The sequence below is a fragment of the Tachypleus tridentatus genome, unplaced genomic scaffold, assembly GCF_004210375.1.
Source record: "Tachypleus tridentatus isolate NWPU-2018 unplaced genomic scaffold, ASM421037v1 Hic_cluster_2, whole genome shotgun sequence".
NCBI lineage: Eukaryota > Metazoa > Arthropoda > Merostomata > Xiphosura > Limulidae > Tachypleus > Tachypleus tridentatus.
The window spans coordinates 51,324,789-51,351,397 of NW_027467782.1; the positions used below are offsets into that span (position 1 = coordinate 51,324,789).

Consider the following 26,609-nt stretch of genomic DNA (forward strand, 5'->3'; position numbering starts at 1 on the left):
TCTTTTCATCTGTATCTTACTGGTGGGTGAAAACAGCTTTACACAGAATAACTAACCTTAGTTTACCATAAGAAACGTTGTTCTGGTATCAACTATTTGTATCAGACTTTAGTTTACCATAAGAAACGTTGTTCTGGTATCAACTATTTGTATCAGACTTCAGTTTACCATAAGAAACGTTGTTCTAGTATCAACTATTTGTATCAGACTTCAGTTTACTATAAGAAAGGTTGTTCTAGTATCAACTATTTGTATCAGACTTAAATTTACTACAAGGAAGGTTGTTCTAGTATCAACTATTTGTATCAGACTTCAGTTTACTATAAGAAAGGTTGTTCTAGTATCAACTATTTGTATCATACTTCAGTTTACTATAAAAAAGGTTGTTCTAGTATCAACTATTTGTATCAGACTTCAATTTACTATAAGAAAAATTGTTCCAGTGTAAAGTACTTGTTTTCTTTCTCTGAAGCTTATATTTATTTCCCAGTGTAATTAAAATGTCAGGTGGTAAAACGGTGTAACTTATATATGTATATATATTTTTGTTGTTAATTATGTTGAAGTTTGTACATGGACAGGAATACCTAAACAACCACAACACCGTTTTGAAAGTTAATAAAGTTAAACTTACCAAACTAGCAATTCAACTTTTTTGTTTGGGATAGCAACTCGGGAAAGATGAAAGTTGGGTTAAAGGTCAAGAGAATGGCATGAAAAATCACGTTTTCCAGTATTTCTCGTGCACTGGCACAATAGAGTTCTCTGCCTATGAAATTATTCGGTAATTACACGAAACACCTGCGTCTGTTCTTTTTCCGGTATTTTAATGATGTATCAGGTTCACATCATACTGTGAAAAATCGTGTAGATTTAATGCTCTTTGCCATCAAATGGTAAAATAACCCACTTTATTCGTTTGGTTTAATGTCGTGGTTAAAAGATTCACTAAAATTTAATCAGTCCTGCTTTTATTGAATTGTTTCTGTCGTAGAATACATGTTTGTATCCCTACCTTGTTTCTTTAGTTACTATGTAGTGAGTTTTGTATGGCTTTGTTTTTCATACCATTTTGGTTTTTTTTTCTTACCATGTAGAGAGTTTTGTGTGGTTTTGTTTTTCATACTTTTTTGTTTTTTTTTCTTACCATGTAGAGGGTTTTGTATGGTTTTGTTTTTCATACCTTTTTTGGTTTTTTTTCTTACCATGTAGAGAGTTTTGTATGGTTTTGTTTTTCATACCTTTTTTGTTGTTTTTTTTTCTTACCATGTAGAGAGTCTTGTATGGTTTTGTTTTTCTTACCATTTTTGTTTTTTTTTCTTACCATGTAGAGAGTTTTGTATGGTTTTGTTTTTCATACCTTTTTGGTTTTTTTTCGTACCATGTAGAGAGTTTTGTATGGTTTGGTTTTTCATATTTTTTTTGTTTCGTTTTTTCTTACAATGTAGAGAGTTTTGTATGGTTTAGTTTTTCATACCTTTTTGTTTTGTTTTTTTACCATGTAGAGAGTTTTGTATGGTTTTGTTTTTCATACCTTTTTTTTTTCTTACCATGTAGAGAGTTTTGTATGGTTTTGTTTTTCATACCTTTGTTGTTTTTTTTCTTACCATGTAGTGATTTTGTGTGGTTTTGTTTCTCACACATTTTTGTTTCTTTTCTTACCATGTAAAGAGTTTTGTATGGTTTTGTTTCTCACACCTTTTTTGTTTCTTTTCTTACCATGTAGATAGTTCTGTATGGTTTTGTGTCTCATACCTTTTTTGTTTTTTTTCTTACCATGTAGTGTGTTTTGTATGGTTTTGTTTCTCATATTTTTTGTTTCTTTTTTTACCATGTAGAGTGTTTTGTATGGTTTTGTTTCTCATATTTTTTGTTTCTTTTTTAACCATGTAGAGAGTTCTGTATGGTTTTGTGTCTCATACCTTTTTTGTTTTTTTTCTTACCATGTAGTGTGTTTTGTATGGTTTTGTTTCTCATATTTTTTGTTTCTTTTTTTACCATGTAGAGTGTTTTGTATGGTTTTGTTTCTCATATTTTTTGTTTCTTTTTTTACCATGTTGAGAGTTTTGTGTGGTTTTGTGTCTCATACCTATTTGTTTCTTTACTTTTTATATAGTGATTTTTGTATCGTTTTGTGTCTCATACCTATCTCTTTTCTTTACTTTCTACGTAGTGGTTTTTGTGTGGTTTTGTGTTTGATACGTATCTTGTTTCTTTTCTTACCATGTAGTGATTTTGTATGGTTTTGTACTTCTCCTTAGCTTGTTACTTTGCATGGTGTATAGTGCTTTTGTATTTCATACCTACTTTGTTTTTGTACTTACTATGTAGTTGTTTTTGTGTGGTTTTGTATTTCATATCTACTTTGTTTTTGTACTTACTATGTAGTGGTTTTTGTATGGTTTTGTATTTCATTACCTCAATGTTTCGTTTTAGAAATCTTGTATCATTGCTATTTTCCGTATCCCTCGTAGACTTTATTGAGGTTTAGGAACAACGCTGGAACTTTTGTCATTTGTTCTGGCGGGAAACCATTTATCAAAACAAGTTTGGAAGTGACTTGTTTTTATGTGTAGAAGGAAGAGATAATTTACGATCCTCGTTGTCAACAAGGAAGAAAATAATTCTACGTTATAGATATTACACGTAAAGTACTTCTCTGTCGAGAAATAATCTACCTTTCTGGATTATTAACCATTTTGGGTTACTAAAGGTTTGCTTTCACGTGACCAAAATTAAGACTTTCCATTGGTGCTTCATTACAGGTGGCTAAAAGTGTGCTTTTATTGATCAAAATTTTTAATTTACAGAACTTCTTACAGAGCCACATGTCAGTAAAAGGTTTTTACAGAGCCACATGTCAGTAAAAGGTTCTCACAGAGCCACATGTCAGTAAAAGGTTCTTACAGAGCTATACGTCAGTAAAAAGTTCTTACAGAGCCACACGTCAGTAAAAAGTTCTTACAGAGCCACACGTCAGTAAAAAGTTCTTACAAAGCCACAGGTCAGTAAAAAGTTCTTACAGAGCCACACGTCAGTAAAAGGTTCTTACAGAGCCACACGTCATTAAAAGGTTCTTACAGAGCCACACGTCAGTGAAAGGTTTTTACAGAGCCACACGTCAGTAAAAAGTTCTTACAGAGCCACACGTCAGTAAAAAGTTCTTACAGAGCCACATGTCAGTAAAAAGTTCTTACAGAGCCACATGTCAGTAAAAGGTTCTTACAGAGCCACACGTCAATAAAAGGTTCTTACAGAGCCACACGTCAGTAAAAGGTTCTTACAGAGCCACACGTCAGTAAAAAGTTCTTACAGAGCCACACGTCAGTAAAAGGTTCTGACAGAGCCACATGTCAGTAAAAAGTTCTAACAGAGCTACACGTCAGTAAAAAGTTCTTACAGAGCCACACGTCAGTAAAAGGTTCTTACAGAGCCACATGTATTAAGTCGAAAAGCTGGACTACCAGTTAATAAATGTGTTTTTTATGTCTAATCTGTATTAAGTCGTTCTTGTAAAGCTGGACTACCAGACTTAGTGATAATGTTCAACTAAAGGTTGATAAAGGTGTGACCTGAATTATGACTTTACAGTAATGCTGGACTATCTGTTAATAGTTACAATTTACATTTTACATAAGAGGAAATTAAATATATCTCATTGTTTGTATCATTCGCTGCTTTTTTAGTTGCTATGGTTACTCACTTTTCGAAAATTACGTCTTAAAGCGATAGCTTAAAGTGGTAAACGGTCATAGAGCGACGTAAGTGTGAAAGCTCGACGTCATCAGGCCTAAAATGTTTTTATTATTTTTACAGTTGTAAGCGATTCCTCTAGTAATAGAACAGTGTGTTTCCTAATATAATAATATGTATAGTGTAAAATATATTTTTGTTTGTTTCTTATTAAGCAGTTTTCGATACTACAGCAGATATCGAAACTGAAATTGTAGCATCGTAAGACTTGTATCTGAGCATGGGTGAATGGGGGAGTTAATCTTTTTTTTTCCAAACTCTCAAGTGTTATAAAATAACATTTTAGTAAATGAATTAACAAAGATGTTCAGTCTCATCGAGATATGAGACTTAAAAACTTTAGTTTTATCTTCTTTATTGTTCACCAAAAAAGCCCTCGTGTAGCTTTGCGCGAAAACTCAAAACAAACCAAACCAAAAAATAAACTTGTTTTTGAGACAAGTTGTCAAAATATTGAAATTTTAGTGTTGAAACACAAATATTCTACAGATGAAAAACAAATTCCACCATCCACATTTTCTAAGACACGACATACCAGCCATATGGTCTAAGACAAGAAACGCCAACCACATGGTTTAACAACATCAGCTGGCCATATGGTTTACGAAAAGAATACTAATCATATGGTTAAACAACAACAGCCGACCACATGGTTTAAGATATATCACACCAAACATGTGATTTGAAATCAAATTACACCAAACAGGTGTTTAAGGTAGAATACACCAATTACCTGACTTAAGACAAAATATAGGAATGATGTGTTTATTAAACATATCCACTGTTTAATGTGTTTGGAAGTATTTAACACTTTAATTGTAAAATGTGGTTGAATAATAATTAGTTACTGTAAACAGAACATACACTTACATACATTTCATTCGTAAATAAATCATTACTCTAAACAATATAAAATTATTTCGATACTAGGAAATGATATGACGATATTTTATTTGTAATAATGGGATGATATCCTGGAATATACTTCTGATATCATGCTCTAAGAATATAATGTTCAATATGAGAAAAATATTTGTATTTCAGCTTGTATTCAGAAATATTCAGTTTATGAACAATAAGTGTGATATTTACGTTATAATTATAATTAATTCGTAACTTCAGTTCAACGCCTGGAATAAATTGATTCTTGACAGCCTATAGTATACTGACTCATAAGTCGTTCACTTGTGACATCGAGAGACGAAGGTAACCTAAACTAAGAATATACACTGCTACCATAACCTACTACCACGTGTGTTCATTATCTGTTACCATAACTTATTACCACCTGTGTTCATTATCTGTTACCATAACCTACTACCATCTGTGTTCATTATCTGTTACCATAATCTACTACCACCTGCCTCCATTATTTGTTACCATAATCTACAACCACTTGCCTCCATTATCTGCTACCATAACCTACTACCATCTGTGTTCATTATCTGTTACCATAACATATTACCCTCTGTGTTCATTATCTGTTACCATAACCTACTATCATCTGTATTTATTATTTGCTACCATAATCTACTACCAATTGTCTCCAGTATCTATTACCATAACTTACTACCTTCTGTGTTCATTATATATCACCTACCTTTATGAACTAATACTATTATTACATACAACCTTGTATCACTGTTTTTGCTTGCTTGTTTTATGAAATTAAACACAAATGGGTTGTCTGTGCTCTGCACACCACGGGTATCGAAACTCGGTTTTTAGTGGTGCCAATCTGCAGACGTACTGCTGTATTAGTGGGGAGGGTTTGCCATCTGTCGTCATGACCTTCTACCTCAGTCTATCGCTACAAAATATGATCTGATATTATGTCTTTGTTGAATGTATACATCAAGAAAGTATCGGATAACTTCACGAGGTTACATCAGAGGTGACGACTAATGGTTAGTCGATATTAACCTGGTTGTAGCGACAACGAATCAGTCAGGTGAGACGAGTTTGGTGCGACTCAGAAGGAGGTATTCTCTCTCCTGGGAAACATAACACCAGCGTGGTATAACGGACTCCACAACTCACAGGATGTGAGGTTCATGTTGGGCCACATCGTGAGAAAATCTTTTCAACAAACTATATTATTTCCTGATGTACCTCTAGTTTGTTTTACTGGAAAGTTAACTTTTAGCTTCCCAAGTGATCATCTTGAATTAGAAAAATAAATATCCAACAGAGATCCCCGATTATCTTTGCTAAATCTAGAAATTGTTTCGATTATTTTAAGAAAACTGTCACGAGACAACAATCAACTATAACAACATTTAGTTTAGTCTAAGTTATTATCTCTAAAACGAAATATGGATGCCGTACTTACAGTTAATTAAAGCCCAAGAAGACCTAAATCCCAGAACACAATAACGAAGTGGAATCCACGTTTGGTGTTTATTTTAAATTGTTAGTTATACTCGCCAGGGATGAAATGCAAGTCTTTCTGAGAGACTGGATAGGTAGTTGACAATAGGTGACTATTTCATAGTTTTCTTATGCTCGCCAGGTATGAAATAGAAGTCTTTCTAAGAAACTGGGCAGATAGCTGACAATAGGTGACTATTTTATAGTTTCCTTATTCTCCACAGGGAATGAAATACAAGTCCTAAGAAACTGGGCAGATAGCTGACAATAGGTGACTATTTCATAGTTTTCTTATGTTCGCCAGGTATGAAATAGAAGTCTTTCTGAGAAACAGGACAGTTAGCTGACAATAGGTGACTATTTTATAATTTCTTTATATTCGCCAGGTATGAAATGCAAGTCCTAAGAAACTGGGCAGATAGCTGACAATAGGTGACTATTTCATAGTTTCCTTATTCTCCACAGGGAATGAAATACAAGTCCTAAGAAACTGGGCAGATAGCTGACAATAGGTAACTATTTCATAGTTTCCTTATTCTCCACAGGGAATGAAATACAAGTCCTAAGAAACTGGGCAGTTAGCTGAAAATAGGTGACTATTTCATAGTTTCTTTATATTCGCCAGGTATGAAATACAAGTCCTAAGAAACTGGGCAGATAGCTGACAATAGGTGACTATTTCATAGTTTCCTTATTCTCCACAGGGAATGAAATACAAGTCCTAAGAAACTGGGCAGTTAGCTGAAAATAGGTGACTATTTCATAGTTTCTTTATATTCGCCAGGCATGAAATACAAGTCCTAAGAAACTGGGCATTTAGCTGACAATAGGTGACTATTTCATAGTTTCTTTATACTAGCCAGGTATGAAATAGAAGTCTTTCTGAGAAACAGGACAGTTAGCTGACAATAGGTGACTATTTGGTGTCTGATTAGTTTATTATTCCTGGTTGTCAGTATTTGTTCCCCAAAAGGAAGAGCAATATTGAACTATTTCTATGGAAGCTCAGAAAACTGGTCTGATTCTTATAGTAACAGCTTAGTTATAAAACACGAGTTTTTGATGTAAATTTCAGGGTAATCATCTCATCATAACTATCTTAAAACTGGTCTGATTCTTATAGTAATAGCGTAGTTATAAAACATGAGTTTTTGATGTAAATTTCAGGGTAATCATCTCATCATAACTATCTTAAAACTGGTCTGATTCTTATAGTAACAGCTTAGTTATAAAACGCGAGTTTTTGATGTAAATTTCATGGTAATCATCTCATCATAACTATCTTAAAACTGGGCTGATTCTTATAGTAAGAGTTCAGTTATAAAACACGTGTTTTTGATGTACATTTCAGGGTAATCATCTCATCATAAGTATCTTAAAACTGGTCTGATTCTTATAGTAACAGCTTAGTTATAAAACACGTGTTTTTGATGTAAATTTCAGGGTAATCATCTCATCATAAGTATCTTAAAACTGGGCTGATTCTTATAGTAAGAGTTCAGTTATAAAACACGTGTTTTTGATGTAAATATCAGGGTAATCATCTCATCATAACTATCTTAAAACTGGTCTGATTCTTATAGTAACAGCTTAGTTATAAAACACGAGGTTTTGATGTAAATTTCAGGGTAATCATCTCATCATGAGTATCTTAAAACTGGGCTGATTCGTATAGTAAGAGTTCAGTTATAAAACAGTGTTTTTGATGTACACTTCAGGGTAATTATCTCATCATAACTATCTCCAGTATCATTTTTATATTAAGACGTGTGAGAAGAAATAGAATATTTCACTACAGTATTGCTACTTGTCACTATAGGACGGATGGAGAACATTAGACGTTAAAAGAGCACTGGAATATAATAACATTTTATTGGCTGGTAAACATTTCTACACCACGGTTTTACACACATTGTAGGTAGGTGGAAATGGAGGCAGTTCCAGTGTTAGGTAGGGGTGGGTTGGAGTTTAACGAACAGCCTACACGAGAGTTAGGAGAAGGAAGACACCATGCTATTAGTCTCAATTGATAAAAAATACACAGCGCGCAGGAAAACTGGTTACTTCTGTATTTCTTAAGTGGTACAGATGTACTCTTGGATTTCGAAGAGCGAAAATTTCTTGTGTAAAAGCACTGTGGCGCTACCAAGAAACTTCTGAAATAATAATTCTCAAAAGTTAGCTTCTGATTTTACCATCTTCTAACAAAATGGCATTGAATCAATTGTCCAATATGACTGTCTCATGATTTACAAATGAACAGTTTAGGAATACGTGTAAACAAATTTTAAGGATAAGTAGTCTGAAGTTAGCTGATAACAAGGTTAAAAGATAAAAACCTCGGATCTGAACATTTCATCTTTAGCCACTAAAGGTTATTTTATTTATTTTCTGTCACATTAATATGAATATTTTATTTTTCTTGCAAATGAGCAGTTTCCCATTAGCACAGTTTTAAGTGCTAGTTGAGGTACAGAACCGATGTTTACTCTACCATTAGAGAAGAAAAGTTTATAAAACCACGTGAGAAATATATTATATAAACGTGTTCAATTGTCACAAACTTATGGTATTTGTACCAGTTAACTATATAAATCTGTACAATCGTTATCAATTTCTGGTTGTTGTACCAGTTAACTGTATAAGTCTGTACAATTGTTGTCAATAAACTGTGTAAACTTGTACAATTCTTATCAATTTCTGGTTGTTGTACCAGTTAACTATGTATACCTGTACAATTGTTATCAAATATTGGTATTTGTACCAGTTAACTGTATAAACCTGTAAAATTGTTATAAAGTCTTGGTAGTTCTATCAGTTAACTGTATAAACCAGTACAATTGTTACAAACTTTTGGTGGTTGAATCAATTAACTGTATAAACCTGGACAATTGTTATAAACTTCTCGTAGTTGAACCAGTTAACTGTATAAACTTGTACAGTTGTTACAAACCTTTTTAGAATGTACCAGTTAACTGTACAGGTCTGTACAATCGTTATCAATTTCTGATTGTTGTACCAGTTAACTCTACAGGTCTGTACAATAGTTATCAATTTCTGATTGTTGTACCAGTTAACTCTACAGGTCTGTACAATCGTTATCAATTTCTGATTGTTGTACCAGTTAACTCTACAGGTCTGTACAATCGTTATCAATTTCTGATTGTTGTACCAGTTAACTCTACAGGTCTGTACAATCGTTATCAATTTCTGATTGTTGTACCAGTTAACTCTACAGGTCTGTACAATCGTTATCAATTTCTGATTGTTGTACCAGTTAACTCTACAGGTCTGTACAATCGATATCAATTTCTGATTGTTGTACCAGTTAACTCTACAGGTCTGTACAATCGATATCAATTTCTAGCTGTTGTACCAGTTAACTGTGTAAACATGTACAATTGTTATGAAATCTTGGTATTTGTACCAGTTAACTATATAGACCTTTAGAATTGTTATAAACTTCTGGTGGTTGTACCAGTTAACTGTATAAGTCTATCGAGTCGTTATTAATTTCTGGTGGTTGTATCGGTTAACCGTATAAACATGTACTATTGTTACAAATATTCTGTTACATGCAACAATAGTTTTTAATGGCACTTTACTTTCAAGGTTTAAATAGAGCTATTTTGAACACTGTAGTAAATCATATAGTGTTAGTAACAGTATTAAACTCAGAGTCGGACAGTATTCCGTTTTGCTTGTCTTCCCATAACGTGTAGTTACTTTTGTTTTATTTCAGTTCTACGACCTCACTAAAAATGATGAACTTGTTCAAGTTCTACTTAAGAAACGCCGAGTTACTGTTTTTGTCCCGTCGAACGAAGCCTTTTCACGGGCTCGACAATTTGCTCCGGAAGATGAAGAAAGATTAGCTTCATACCATATCGGTTAGTGAACACTTTCCTTTGAGTGCCATCTGTTGTCACTAAATGATACTGCTAATAATTGTTTCTCTGATGTTAAAATTATAGGTGTACTTCACATTCATGGTGTTCCTAACATTTGTGCTTCATTCGGATTTTAGAATTTTTAAAGTAAGAGAGAATAGACTTGAACATATTTTTACGACTTACCCTTTTCAGTCGTAGTTTAGCTAAGAACATACTGATATTCATATATGTATCTCAGAACGGCTGATATGGTAAGAACATACTGATATTCACATATGTATCTCAGAACGGCTGGTATGGTGAGAACATACTGTTATTCATATATGTATCTCAGAACGGCTGGTATGGTAAGAACATACTGATATTCATATATGTATCTCAGAACGGCTGGTATGGTAAGAACATACTGATATTCATATATGTATCTCAGAACGGCTGGTATGGTGAGAACATACTGATATTCACATATGTATCTCAGAACGGCTGGTATGGTGAAAACATACTGATATTCATATATGTATCTCAGAACGGCTGGTATGGTAAGAACATACTGATATTCACATATGTATCTCAGAACGGCTGGTATGGTAAGAACATACTGATATTCATATATGTATCTCAGAACGGCTGGTATGGTAAGAACATACTGATATTCATATATGTATCTCAGAACGGCTGGTATGGTAAGAACATACTGATATTCATATATGTATCTCAGAACGGCTGGTATGGTAAGGACATACTGATATTCATATATGTATCTCAGAACGGCTGGTATGGTAAGAACATACTGATATTCATATATGTATCTCAGAACGGCTGGTATGGTAAGAACATACTGATATTCATGTATGTATCTCAGAACGGCTGGTATGGCAAGAACATACTGATATTCATATATGTATCTCAGAACGGCTGGTATGGCAAGAACATACTGATATTCATATATGTATCTCAGAACGGCTGGTATGGTAAGAACATACTGATATTCATGTATGTATCTCAGAACGGCTGGTATGGTAAGAACATACTGATATTCATATATGTATCTCAGAACGGCTGGTATGGTAAGAACATACTGATATTCATATATGTATCTCAGAACGGCTGGTATGGTAAGAACATACTGATATTCATATATGTATCTCAGAACGGCTGGTATGGTGAGAACATACTGATATTCATATATGTATCTCAGAACGGCTGGTATGGTAAGAACATACTGATATTCATATATGTATCTCAGAACGGCTGGTATGGTAAGGACATACTGATATTCATATATGTATCTCAGAACGGCTGGTATGGTAAGAACATACTGATATTCATGTATGTATCTCAGAACGGCTGGTATGGTAAAAACATACTGATATTCATGTATGTATCTCAGAACGGCTGGTATGGTAAGAACATACTGATATTCATATATGTATCTCAGAACGGCTGGTATGGTAAGAACATACTGATATTTGTATATGTATCTCAGAACGGCTGGTATGGTAAGGACATACTGATATTCATATATGTATCTCAGAACGGCTGGTATTAACACTTTTACTCATAAGGTTGTTGTTGGTTTTGAATTAAGCACAAAGCTACACAATGGGCTGTCTGCGCTCTGCCCACCACGGGTACCGAAACCCGGTTTGTAACGTTGTAAGTCCGCAGACATACCGCTGAGCCGCTGGGGAGCTTTACTGATAAGGAGAGAACAGCACTTCGACCTTCCTAGGTCATTTTCAGGGGAGTACCCATACCAGCCGTTCTGAGATAACATTTTTATTTCTCGTCATCAGGAATGATATTCATATAATTCAAGATCTAATAAATATGTAATTTACACCTGGTGATTTATCATATACTTTCTGATCTTTCGACCCCAGAAAAAGTCGTTTGTTTGTTTTGATACTGAATGAATTCTATTGATCAATGAATCATGTAATTTAATGTAATAAATATTATTTCTTGTTGTTCTAGTGAGTATGGTTGTCACGAGAGATTTGTTCCCTGACTCTATCTATGCTGTTTCCCAAGAAAATCCTCCACTGTACTTCAGCGTGAAAGAACAACCTGGAAATGGAGAAAAGGTAAGACCGACTATAACGTAACTCTGTTCGTAGTGTATTGTGGATAATGTCGTCATGGTTAATTTTATAAACTAACTATCTTTAAAGGTAGAACACCGAGTGACGTCATCACTGGCAACTGGCTCAATAAAACCTACTCTTAATTTTACGTCTAACATACTACCGGTAACCGACGTGAGAAATCTACTCTTGTGTTTATTTCTAACACATTGTTACTGATGGTAACTGACGTTAAGAATCTACTCTTATGCTTATTTCTAACACATTGTTACTGCTGTAACTGGCCTAAATAAAGAATCAACTTTTGTTTTTATCTCTAACACAGTGTTACTGCTGTTAACTGTCCTCAAGAATCTACTCTTGTGTTTATCTCTAACACAGTGTTACTGCTGGTATCTCACGTAAAGAACCTACTACATTAACTACATTAACCTTTTGAAGACAAGCTGTGCACGTGTTTATTTCTAAAGCTCTGTCACAGCGTTAACTGTCTTAAGATAAATTGTACATGTGTTTATTTCTAATACGCTGTTGCTACGTTAATTGTCGTAAATCAATCTGTGCACATATTTTTATCTAAATCTCTGTTACTCCATTAGGTCTCTCAAGAAGAGCTGTACATGTGCCTATTTCTATAGTCCTGTTACCACAGTAGCTGTCTGAAGACAAGCTGTACATGTGTTTATTTCTATAGTCCTGTTACCACAGTAACTGTCTGAACACAAGTTGTCTGGGTGTTTCTTTCTAAAACCCTGTTACTACATTAACTGTGTGAAGACAAACTGTTTATTTCTGAAGTTTTGTTTCTCAGTTATCTCTCTCAAGATGAACTGTGCACGTGTTTGTTGCTCAAGCTTTCTTACTATGTTATCCTTCTCAGACATGCCGTCCCGTGCTCATTTCTAAAGCCCTGTTACTATCTTAACTGTCTTAAGACAAACTGTGGACCTATTTATTTCTAAATCCCTTTTAATATGTTAACTTCTCAAGACAAACTGTAGGCGTGTTTATTTCTAAACACTGTTACTATGCTAACTGTCTCAAGACAAGCTGGGGTAGTCTTTATTTCTAAAGCCCAATTACAACATTAACTGTTTTTAGACAATTGTTTATTTCTAAAGCATTCTTACTACATTAGCTGTTTGAAGACAAGCTGTGTACGTGTTTATTTCTAAATCCCTTTTAATAAGTTAACTTCTCAAGACAAGCTGTAGGCGTGTTTATTTCTAAACACTATGACTTTGTTAACTGTTATTTCTGAAGCCCTGTTACTCTATAAACTTTATGAAGATAAGCTCTACACGTGTTTATTTCTAAACACTGTGACTTTGTTAACTGTTATTTCTGAAGCCCTGTTACTCTATAAACTTTATGAAGATAAGCTCTACACGTGTTTATTTCTAAACACTGTGACTTTGTTGACTGTTATTTCTGAAGCCCTGTTACTCTATAAACATTATGAAGATAAGCTCTACAGGTGTTTATTTCTAAACACTGTGACTTTGTTAACTGTTATTTCTGAAGCCCTGTTACTCTATAAACATTATGAAGATAAGCTCTACACGTGTTTATTTCTAAACACTGTGACTTTGTTAACTGTTATTTCTGAAGCCCTGTTACTCTATAAACATTATGAAGATAAGCTCTACAGGTGTTTATTTCTAAACACTGTGACTTTGTTAACTGTTATTTCTGAAGCCCTGTTACTCTATAAACATTATGAAGATAAGCTCTACACGTGTTTATTTCTAAACACTGTGACTTTGTTGACTGTTATTTCTGAAGCCCTGTTACTCTATAAACATTATGAAGATAAGCTCTACAGGTGTTTATTTCTAAACACTGTGACTTTGTTAACTGTTATTTCTGAAGCCCTGTTACTCTATAAACTTTATGAAGATAAGCTCTACACGGGTTTATTTCTAAACACTATGACTTTGTTAACTGTTATTTCTGAAGCCTGTTACTCTATAAACTTTATGAAGATAAGCTCTACACGTGTTTATTTCTAAACACTGTTACTATGTTAACTGTTATTTCTGAAGCCCTGTTACTCTATAAACATTATGAAGATAAGCTCTACAGGTGTTTATTTCTAAACACTGTGACTTTGTTGACTGTTATTTCTGAAGCTCTGTTACTCTATAAACTTTATGAAGATAAGCTCTACACGTGTTTATTTCTAAACACTGTTACTATGTTAACTGTTATTTCTGAAGCCCTGTTACTCTATAAACATTATGAAGATAAGCTCTACAGGTGTTTATTTCTAAACACTGTGACTTTGTTAACTGTTATTTCTGAAGCCCTGTTACTCTATAAACTTTATGAAGATAAGCTCTACACGTGTTTATTTCTAAACACTGTGACTTTGTTGACTGTTATTTCTGAAGCCCTGTTACTCTATAAACTTTATGAAGATAAGCACTACAGGTGTTTATTTCTAAACACTATGACTTTGTTAACTGTTATTTCTGAAGCTCTGTTACTCTATAAACATTATGAAGATAAGCTCTACACGTGTTTATTTCTAAACACTGTGACTTTGTTAACTGTTATTTCTGAAGCCCTGTTACTCTATAAACTTTATGAAGATAAGCTCTACACGTGTTTATTTCTAAACACTATGACTTTGTTAACTGTTATTTCTGAAGCCCTGTTACTCTATAAACTTTATGAAGATACGCTCTACACGTGTTTATTTCTAAACACTGTGACTTTGTTAACTGTTATTTCTGAAGCCCTGTTACTCTATAAACTTTATGAAGATAAGCTCTACACGTGTTTATTTCTAAACACTGTGACTTTGTTAACTGTTATTTCTGAAGCCCTGTTACTCTATAAACTTTATGAAGATAAGCTCTACACGTGTTTATTTCTAAACACTGTGACTTTGTTGACTGTTATTTCTGAAGCTCTGTTACTCTATAAACTTTATGAAGATAAGCTCTACACGTGTTTATTTCTAAACACTGTGACTTTGTTGACTGTTATTTCTGAAGCCCTGTTACTCTATAAACTTTATGAAGATAAGCTCTACACGTGTTTATTTCTAAACACTGTGACTTTGTTAACTGTTATTTCTGAAGCCCTGTTACTCTATAAACTTTATGAAGATAAGCTCTACACGTGTTTATTTCTAAACACTGTGACTTTGTTAACTGTTATTTCTGAAGCCCTGTTACTCTATAAACTTTATGAAGATAAGCTCTACACGTGTTTATTTCTAAACACTGTGACTTTGTTGACTGTTATTTCTGAAGCTCTGTTACTCTATAAACTTTATGAAGATAAGCTCTACACGTGTTTATTTCTAAACACTGTGACTTTGTTAACTGTTATTTCTGAAGCCCTGTTACTCTATAAACTTTATGAAGATACGCTCTACACGTGTTTATTTCTAAACACTGTGACTTTGTTAACTGTTATTTCTGAAGCCCTGTTACTCTATAAACTTTATGAAGATAAGCTCTACACGTGTTTATTTCTAAACACTGTGACTTTGTTGACTGTTATTTCTGAAGCTCTGTTACTCTATAAACTTTATGAAGATAAGCTCTACACGTGTTTATTTCTAAACACTGTGACTTTGTTGACTGTTATTTCTGAAGCTCTGTTACTCTATAAACTTTATGAAGATAAGCTCTACACGTGTTTATTTCTAAACACTGTGACTTTGTTAACTGTTATTTCTGAAGCCCTGTTACTCTATAAACTTTATGAAGATAAGCTCTACACGTGTTTATTTCTAAACACTGTGACTTTGTTAACTGTTATTTCTGAAGCTCTGTTACTCTATAAACTTTAGGAAGATAAGCTCTACACGTGTTTATTTCTAAACACTGTGACTTTGTTAACTGTTATTTCTGAAGCCCTGTTACTCTATAAACATTATGAAGATAAGCTCTACACGTGTTTATTTCTAAACACTGTGACTTTGTTGACTGTTATTTCTGAAGCCCTGTTACTCTATAAACTTTATGAAGATAAGCTCTACACGTGTTTATTTCTAAACACTGTGACTTTGTTAACTGTTATTTCTGAAGCCCTGTTATTCTATAAACTTTATGAAGATAAGCTCTACACGTGTTTATTTCTAAACACTGTTACTATGTTAACTGTTATTTCTGAAGCCCTGTTACTCTATAAACTTTATGAAGATAAGCTCTACACGGGTTTATTTCTAAACACTGTTACTTTGTTAACTGTTATTTCTGAAGCCCTGTTACTCTATAAACTTTATGAAGATAAGCTCTACACGTGTTTATTTCTAAACACTGTTACTATGTTAACTGTTATTTCTGAAGCCCTGTTACTCTATAAACTTTATGAAGATAAGCTCTACACGTGTTTATTTCTAAACACTGTTACTATGTTAAGTGTTATTTCTGAAGCCCTGTTACTCTATAAACTTTATGAAGATAAGCTCTACACGTGTTTATTTCTAAACACTGTTACTTTGTTAACTGTTATTTCTGAAGCCCTGTTACTCTATAAACTTTATGAAGATAAGCTCTACACGTGTTTATTTCTAAACACTGTTACTATGTTAACTGTTATTTCTGAAGCCCTGTTACTCTATAAACTTTATGAAGATCAGCTCTACACGTGTTTATTTCTAAACGCTGTTACTACATTATTGTTTGAAGAAAAGCTGTGCACGTGTTTGTTTTTAAAACCGTGCTACTACATTAAGTGTTTTAAGACAAGCTCTCTCTAGATACGCTGTGCACGTGTTTGTTTCTAAGGCTCTGTTTCTACGTTAGCTGTTTTAAGACAAGCTCTGCATGTATTTATTTGTGAAGCCGTGTTACTACTTTTACTCTGTAATGACAAGCTCTGAACGTGTTTATTTCTAAAGCTCTGTTACTTTGTTAACTGTCTCAAGACAATCTGTGAATATTTTAATGTCTATCTAGTATCACCTAGTTACTCGTAACTCACTAACTCACTCAAACGAATCTGTTGACGTCTGGTACAAATGTTCATTGTTTCAACAGGAGTATTTCGTCAACAACGCCAAGCTTCTAGAAGACAGAGACTATAATGTGGATGACGGTAAACAGAAACTTTATATAATCGATGAAGTCTTAGAGCCTTATAGATCAACAGAAAATCTTCCGCCTGATGCCTGGGAGCTTCTCAGCAATCCAAGTCTTTATAACATAAGGGAAGAACTGAGGTCAGTTTTTGTTTCTCTTAATAGCATTTTGTAGAATACATTGAATGCGTGTTTTATCAGTTTTTACATTATCCATAGTCTAAATATTTTAATCAATCCGAATAGTGAATGTATATGTATAGAGAGATATATATGCCAGCTATGTATTTTGAACAGTTTGTATTGTGTATGCTGGTTATGTATTTTATTCTGAGGTACATTTTCAGTCATTTTTATGGTTAACTACGGTTACCTTCAAATGTGTATACAATGTAACAAATCTCCATCAGTTGGATAATGTTATGTAGAGAACATGTTCTTATCATGGTAAAGTATGATTACCATGAAATGTGTATACATTATAACTAACCACCATCAGTTGGATAATGTTACATAGAGAACATGTTCTTACCATGGTAAAGTATGATTACCATGAAATGTGTATACATTATAACTAACCACCATCAGTTGGATAATGTTACATAGAGAACATGTTCTTATCATGGTAAAGTATGATTACCATGAAATGTGTGTACATTATAACTAACCACCATCAGTTGGATAATGTTATGTAGAGAACATGTTCTTATTATGGTAAAGTATGATTACCATGAAATGTGTGTACATTATAACTAACCACCATCAGTTGGATAATGTTATGTAGATAACATGTTCTTATCATGGTAAAGTATGATTACCATGAAATGTGTGTACATTATAACTAACCACCATCAGTTGGATAATGTTATGTAGATAACATGTTCTTACCATGGTAAAGTATGATTACCATGAAATGTGTATACATTATAACTAACCACCATCAGTTGGATAATGTTACATAGAGAACATGTTCTTATCATGGTAAAGTATGATTACCATGAAATGTGTGTACATTATAAATAACCACCATCAGTTGGATAATGTTATGTAGAGAACATGTTCTTATTATGGTAAAGTATGATTACCATGAAATGTGTGTACATTATAACTAACCACCATCAGTTGGATAATGTTATGTAGAGAACATGTTCTTATCATGGTAAAGTATGATTACCATGAAATGTGTATACATTATAACTAACCACCATCAGTTGGATAATGTTACATAGAGAACATGTTCTTATCATGGTAAAGTATGATTACCATGAAAGTGTGTACATTATAACTAACCACCATCAGTTGGATAATGTTACATAGAGAACATGTTCTTATCATGGTAAAGTATGATTACCATGAAATGTGTGTACATTATAACTAACCACCATCAGTTGGATAATGTTATGTAGAGAACATGTTCTTATCATGGTAAAGTATGATTACCATGAAAGTGTGTACATTATAACTAACCACCAACAGTTGGATAATGTTATGTAGAGAACATGTTCTTATCATGGTAAAGTATACATGGCAACATGTTATTTTAATTAAATTATAATGATGGCAGAAAATTACTGAGACATCTGATAAGAAATAGAAAAATACAAAAGGTAAATAATAACGTACAGTAAGTTATATAAGAACGTATTATTAGGTATATAAGAACGTACAATAAGGTGCACAAGAACATACAATGAGGTATATAAGAACGTATTATTAGGTATATAAGAACGTACATTAAGGTGCACAAGAACATACAATGAGATATATAAGAACGTAGAATAAGGTGTATAAGAACATACAATAAGTTATTTGATATCGTACAATAAGGTATATAAGAACATATAATAAAGTATATAAGAACATACAATAAGGTATATAAGAACGTACAATAAGGTATTTGATATCGTACAATAAGGTATATAATAATATATAATAAGGTATATAAGAACATACAATAAGGTATATAAGAACATAAAGCAAGGTATGAAGAACTGACAATAAGTTATATTAGAACATACAATAAAGTATATAAGAACGTACAATAAGGTATTTGATATCGTACAATAAGGTATATAATAATATATAATAAAGTATATAAGAACATACAATAAGGTATATAAGAACGTACAATAAGGTATTTGATATCGTACAATAAGGTATATAATAATATATAATAAAGTATATAAGAACATACAATAAGGTATATAAGAACGTACAATAAGGTATTTGATATCGTACAATAAGGTATATAATAATATATAATAAGGTATATAAGAACATACAATAAGGTATATAAGAACATAAAACAAGGTATGAAGAACTGACAATAAGTTATATTAGAACATACAATAAAGTATATAAGAACGTACAATAAGGTATTTGATATCGTACAATAAGGTATATAATAATATATAATAAAGTATATAAGAACATACAATAAGGTATATAAGAACGTACAATAAGGTATTTTGGAACCTTGAGTAAGGTATAAAGAACATACAATGAGATATATAAGAACGTACATTAAGGTGCACAAGAACATACAATGAGATATATAAGAACGTAGAATAAGGTGTATAAGAACATACAATAAGTTATTTGATATCGTACAATAAGGTATATAAGAACATACAATATAGTATATAAGAACGTACAATAAGGTATTTTGGAACCTTGAGTAAGGTATAAAGAACATATAATAAGGTATATACGAGCATACAATAAGGTATGTAAGATCGTTCAATAAGGTATATAAGGACATAAACAATGTACATAAGAACGTACAATAAGGAATATAAAAACGTTCAATTTACTCGTATTCTGAACCTGTGATTATAATATTCAGTGCAATGGCTTCACGTGTGAGAAAAGAAGAACAAGTCGATACTTTTACCAAAGTTGGGAACCACACTTATTTCATTCCAATTGGCGAAGAAAATGGCCCAACTGGAAGCAGGATCAGAGATGTTGACAGTAACGTAAGTATAGTTTTGCAACAAGCATCTCACTCTATCGGTTCATGTAACGGAATATTTATGTGATGTATTTCTATGCCATAAATATTTAAATATATGCTATATCATTACAAGACAATAAATGTGTTTAAAATATATGTTGAACAAAGTGATGATATTATAAAATTAACGAACAAACTCAATATCTAGTATTCTATCAGTTCGACAAACACTCATGAAAGTAAAATTAGTGGTTAAATATCTAGTATTCTATCAGTTCGACAAACACTCATGAAAGTAAACTTAGTGGTTAAATATCTAGTATTCTATCAGTTCGATAAACACTCATGAAAGTAAACTTAGTGGTTAAATATCTAGTATTCTATCAGTTCGATAAACACTCATGAAAGTAAACTTAGTGGTTAAATATCTAGTATTCTATCAGTTCGATAAACACTCATGAAAGTAAACTCAGTGGTTAAATATCTAGTATTCTGTCAGTTCGATAAACACTCATGAAAGTAAACTTAGTGGTTAAATATCTAGTATTCTATCAGTTTGATAAACACTCATGAAAGTAAACTTAGTGGTTAAATATCTAGTATTCTATCAGTTCGATAAACACTCATGAAAGTAAACTTAGTGGTTAAATATCTAGTATTCTATCAGTTTGATAAACACTCATGAAAGTAAACTTAGTGGTTAAATATCTAGTATTCTATCAGTTCGATAAACACTCATGAAAGTAAACTTAGTGGTTAAATATCTAGTATTCTATCAGTTCGATAAACACTCATGAAAGTAAACTCAGTGGTTAAATATCTAGTATTCTGTCAGTTCGATAAACACTCATGAAAGTAGACTTAGTGGTTAAATATCTAGTATTCTATCAGTTTGATAAACACTCATGAAAGTAAACTTAGTGGTTAAATATCTAGTATTCTATCAGTTCGATAAACACTCATGAAAGTAAACTTAGTGGTTAAATATCTAGTATTCTATCAGTTTGATAAACACTCATGAAAGTAAACTTAGTGGTTAAATATCTAGTATTCTATCAGTTCGATAAACACTCATGAAAGTAAACGTAGTGGTTAAATATTTAGTATTCTATCAGTTCGATAAACACTCATGAAAGTAAACTTAGTGGTTAAATATTTAGTATTCTATCAGTTCGATAAACACTCATGAAAGTAAACTTAGTGGTTAAATATCTAGTATTCTATCAATTCGATAAACACTCATGAAAGTAAACTTAGTGGTTAAATATCTAGTATGCTATCAATTCGATAAACACTCATGAAAGTAAACTTTGTGGTTAAATATCTAGTATCCTATCAGTTCGATAAACACTCATGAAAGTAAACTTTGTGGTTAAATATCTAGTATCCTATCAGTTCGATAAACACTCATGAAAGTAAACTTAGTGGTTAAATGTCTAGTATTCTATCAGTTCGATAAACACTCATGAAAGTAAACTTAGTGGTTAAATATCTAGTATGCTATCAATTCGATAAACACTCATGAAAGTAAACTTAGTGGTTAAATATCTAGTATGTTATCAATTCGATAAACACTCATGAAAGTAAACTTTGTGGTTAAATATCTAGTATCCTATCAGTTCAATAAACACTCATGAAAGTAAACTTAGTGGTTAAATATCTAGTATTCTATCAGTTTGATAAACACTCATGAAAGTAAACTTAATGGTTAAATTTCTAGTATTTCATCAGTTCGATAAACTTAGTGGTTAAATATCCAGTATTCTATCAATTCGACAAACACTCATGAAGGTAAACTTGGGTGCTAATTTTCTATCTGCTTGTTGGTTGTACGTTATATATATAAAGTGTCTCTCAAGTAAATAAAGTTTTCTACTCATTTGACAGGTGATCAAGGGTCACGTGATTTCCATTATGTTCTCTTCACTAGAACAGCAGGGAACGAAGGTTACATTTCCAACAACCCTCGTGTTGAAATTAAGTTTGTCAATCAGAGTAATTCATTTGACAGTGAAACAAGTATGTATTTATTTGGTGATCACCTTTGAACTCACATTTTGTGACGTCATTTTCTGTATGTATGATGGTCATTCAGAAGAAAATATGGTTTTTTCTTCACTTTTATTGGCTAAGGTAACTGTAATAAACTATAACTAATAAACTAAACACACTATTTTAAACTTTCACTAACCAGACATCGCTGAACTGCCTTGAAATTCTTCAGATGTATTATGGAAAGATAAGTGTAGTGTGACCAACCGAATTGTGGATAGGACTTTTCAGAACATTAATTATCTGGATGTAACTATCAACAGTCTGAGTATGTTGTCATCTTAGACTACGAGTTGTCTCTGTGTGTTGTCCTTCTGGACTGTCAATTGTCTGGGTGTGTTGTCCTTGTAGACTATTAGTTATCTAGATGTGTTATCCTTCCAGACTATCAGTTGTCTGGATGTGTTGTTAACCCAGGCTATCAACTGTCTGGGTGTGTTGTCATCCCGAACTATGAGTTATCTCTGTGTGTTGTCATCTCAGACTATGAGTTATCTAGATGTGTTATCCTTCTAGACTATCAGTTGTGTGGATGTGTTGTAATTCCAGATTATCAACTGTTTGAGTATGTTGTCATCCCGAACTATGAGTTATCTCTGTGTGTTTCCTTGTAGACTATTAGTTATCTAGATGTGTTATCCTTCTTGACTATCAGTTGTGTGGATGTGTTGTAATTCCAGATTATCAACTGTTTGAGTGTGTTGTCATCCCGAACTATGAGTTATCTCTGTGTGTTGTCCTTGTAGACTATTAGTTATCTAGATGTGTTATCCTTCTAGACTATCAGTTGTGTGGATGTGTTGTAATTCCAGATTATCAACTGTTTGAGTATGTTGTCATCCCGAACTATGAGTTATCTCTGTGTGTTGTCATCTCAGACTATGAGTTATCTAGATGCGTTATCCTTCTAGACTATCAGTTGTGTGGATGTGTTGTAATTCCAGATTATCAACTGTTTGAGTGTGTTGTCATCCCGAACTATGAGTTATCTCTGTGTGTTGTCCTTGTAGACTATTAGTTATCTAGATGTGTTATCCTTCCAGACTATCAGTTGTGTGAATGTGTTGTAATTCCAGATTATCAACTGTTTGAGTGTGTTGTCATCCCGAACTATGAGTTATCTCTGTGTGTTGTCCTTGTAGACTATTAGTTATCTAGATGTGTTATCCTTCTAGACTATCAGTTGTGTGGATGTGTTGTAATTCCAGATTATCAACTGTTTGAGTATGTTGTCATCCCGAACTATGAGTTATCTCTGTGTGTTGTCCTTGTAGACTATGAGTTATCTAGATGCGTTATCCTTCTAGACTATCAGTTGTGTGGATGTGTTGTAATTCCAGATTATCAACTGTTTGAGTGTGTTGTCATCCCGAACTATAAGTTATCTCTGTGTGTTGTCCTTGTAGACTATTAGTTATCTAGATGTGTTATCCTTCCAGACTATCAGTTGTGTGGATGTGTTGTAATTCCAGATTATCAACTGTTTGAGTGTGTTGTCATCCCGAACTATGAGTTATCTCTGTGTGTTGTCCTTGTAGACTATTAGTTATCTAGATGTGTTATCCTTCTAGACTATCAGTTGTGTGGATGTGTTGTAATTCCAGATTATCAACTGTTTGTGTGTGTTGTCATCCCGAACTATGAGTTATCTCTGTGTGTTGTCCTTGTAGACTATTAGTTATCTAGATGTGTTATCCTTCTTGACTATCAGTTGTGTGGATGTGTTGTAATTCCAGATTATCAACTGTTTGAGTATGTTGTCATCCCGAACTACGAGTTATCTCTGTGTGTTGTCATCTCAGACTATGAGTTATCTAGATGTGTTATCCTTCTAGACTATTAGTTGTCTCTGGGTGTTGTCCTCACAGAGTTCCCAAAACATAAAGTGTGAAAATACGTGATTTTGTATTTTACAGTCGTTGTCATTAGACGATATAGTTGAAGTGGTACATTCCTAAAAGATCATGATAATGAATCATTGTTATAAGAATACCCCATCTCCTTCAAAATAACTGTTTCTTTTACTTGTTTAACTTATACAATTTTCCATTCTGAACAACTATCTAACATGCAGAATGTTTCTTTCTGTGTATTTATTTACATTTTGTACTGGGCAATCGTGTAACTATTATTACATTGGTTTATATCTCATGTTTCCTGTTTTGTTTGTAAAACTTGTCGTAATTTCGTATGTAGAAAAAGAAATTTGTCCATAAAGTAATTTTTTTTATTCAATGATATAATACAGTTAATATTTTCAGTAATTCAACATTACTTATTGTCAGTTTTCGTAAGAAGCAACACGTTCCAGGAAAACCAAGCTCACCATAAAGGAGTTGTTTTGTCTAAGATCGTTCGAGCTAATATTCCACTAAGGAATGGTGTGGTCCATCTGATCGAGCATCCGCTAATGATCATAGACATTAGCGTATGGGACTTATCCAGAGCAAGGGGACAAAAACTGTCGTAAGAATTACAATAATTCAGTTTTGTGTTGAGTAAGACATTTTGAAATTCAAATTGAGCTTCATTTTCTGTATGAACTTCAGAAATCACTAAACACTAAGAATACAAACTTCAGGATACAAAGGTTAGTATAGATGTCAACTTTAGAACGGAAGGGTTGGTATAAATTTAGACATTAGGATAGATAGGTTAGAATAAATCTAAACTTTAGAATACAGAGGTTTTGTACGGATGAGCACACCTTTAGATCTAGATATTTATTATACCATTCTCAGTAGCTTTCAGTTTTATCAATAACTATATATATCTGTGATTCACTCAACACTGTGAATCTATCCAGTGTGAAGATAATATAGTAGACGAACATGGTATATAAAGGTTATCTTGTAGTATTCGAGTTATACCGAGTTTATGAAAATCTATTGATATATTTTAGGTAAGTTAATTTATTCAGAATTTACATTTCAGACATATATATATATAATTATTTATTTGAATTGAAATATAAATTTTTTGCATCTAATTCGATAACGGTTTTCAACAATTAAAGATGATTTCAAATGAACGTAATTAATATGTTTAACTAATTGTTTAAACAGAATGGTATATAGTTCTCGTATTACATTGAGTTTCATTAAGTAATTTTGGTCACGTGATTGCAGGGAATACATGCAATTGGTTAAGGAAGCATCACCGGATTTTGATTTCAATATCCGTAACGCTGTAGAGAAGACAGTTTTTGTGCCCACAAACGAAGCTATCCAAGAGGTGGAACCAGAGAAACTGGAAATGTTGAAAGCAAACAAAACTGAACTGACCAACGTATGTTACAGTTTAAAACGATATTTTGATTAATACCTATTGAATTTAAGTCCATGTGTGGATGGTGTCGAAAATAGTTTGTTGATGGTGTCAATAATAGCTTATTGGCGATTTCAATAACAGCTTGTTGGTGATTTCAATAATAGCTTGTTGGTGATTTAAATAATAGATTGTTGGGGATTTAAATAATAGCTTGTTGATGGTGTCAATAACAGATTGTTGATTATATCAAGAATAGCTTGTCGATGGTGTGAACAACAGATTGTTTATTATGTCAATAATAGATTATTGATTATATCAAAATAGCTTGTCGATGGTGTGAATAACAGATTGTTTATTATGTCAATAATAGATTATTGATTATATCAAAATAGCTTGTCGATGGTGTGAATAACAGATTGTTTATTATGTAAATAATAGATTGTTGATTATATCAAAATAGCTTGTCGATGGTGTGAATAACAGATTGTTTATTATGTCAATAATAGATTGTTGATTATATCAAAATAGCTTGTCGATGGTGTGAATAACAGATTGTTTATTATGTCAATAATAGATTGTTGATTATATCAAAATAGCTTGTCGATGGTGTGAATAACAGATTGTTTATTATGTCAATAATAGATTGTTGATTATATCAAAATAGCTTGTCGATGGTGTGAATAACAGATTGTTTATTATGTCAATAATAGATTGTTGATTATATCAAAATAACTTGTCGATGGTGTGAATAACAGATTGTTTATTATGTCAATAATAGATTATTGATTATGTCAAAATAGCTTGTCGATGGTGTGAATAACAGATTGTTTATTATGTCAATAATAGATTGTTGATTATATCAAAATAGCTTGTCGATGGTGTGAATAGCAGATTGTTTATTATGTCAATAATAGATTATTGATTATATCAAAATAGCTTGTCGATGGTGTGAATAACAGATTGTTTATTATGTCAATAATAGATTGTTGATTATATCAAGAATAGCTAGTTGATGGTGTTAGTAATATTTTGTCAATCATAGATTGTTAATAGTTTTAATAATAAATTGTTAATGGTGTTACTAATAGATTGTTAATAGGTCATGTAAAATTCATTTGATATATTGATAGTTACATTTCGTGTAACAGTACAGAAATGGGTTAGTAACATGACAAAGATTCTGTGTT

General features: G+C 32.6%; 2 protein-coding genes across 2 annotated transcripts in view; both read left to right on the forward strand.

Moving 5' to 3' along the window:
* LOC143242400 (fasciclin-1-like) overlaps positions 1-24,619 on the forward strand; it is a 54,896-nt gene extending 30,277 nt beyond the window's left edge. Inside the window, exons 2-7 of the mRNA XM_076485763.1 lie at positions 9,866-10,013; positions 11,994-12,103; positions 17,104-17,285; positions 19,990-20,122; positions 21,988-22,119; positions 24,438-24,619. Coding sequence (XP_076341878.1) covers positions 9,866-10,013; positions 11,994-12,103; positions 17,104-17,285; positions 19,990-20,122; positions 21,988-22,119; positions 24,438-24,446 — 714 coding nt within the window. The 3' untranslated portion in view covers positions 24,447-24,619. The remainder of the gene's footprint in view (positions 1-9,865; positions 10,014-11,993; positions 12,104-17,103; positions 17,286-19,989; positions 20,123-21,987; positions 22,120-24,437) is intronic.
* LOC143242318 (dipeptidyl peptidase 9-like) overlaps positions 24,563-26,609 on the forward strand; it is a 65,980-nt gene continuing 63,933 nt past the window's right edge. The window contains exons 1-2 of the mRNA XM_076485678.1: positions 24,563-24,618; positions 25,281-25,440. Coding sequence (XP_076341793.1) covers positions 24,563-24,618; positions 25,281-25,440 — 216 coding nt within the window. The remainder of the gene's footprint in view (positions 24,619-25,280; positions 25,441-26,609) is intronic.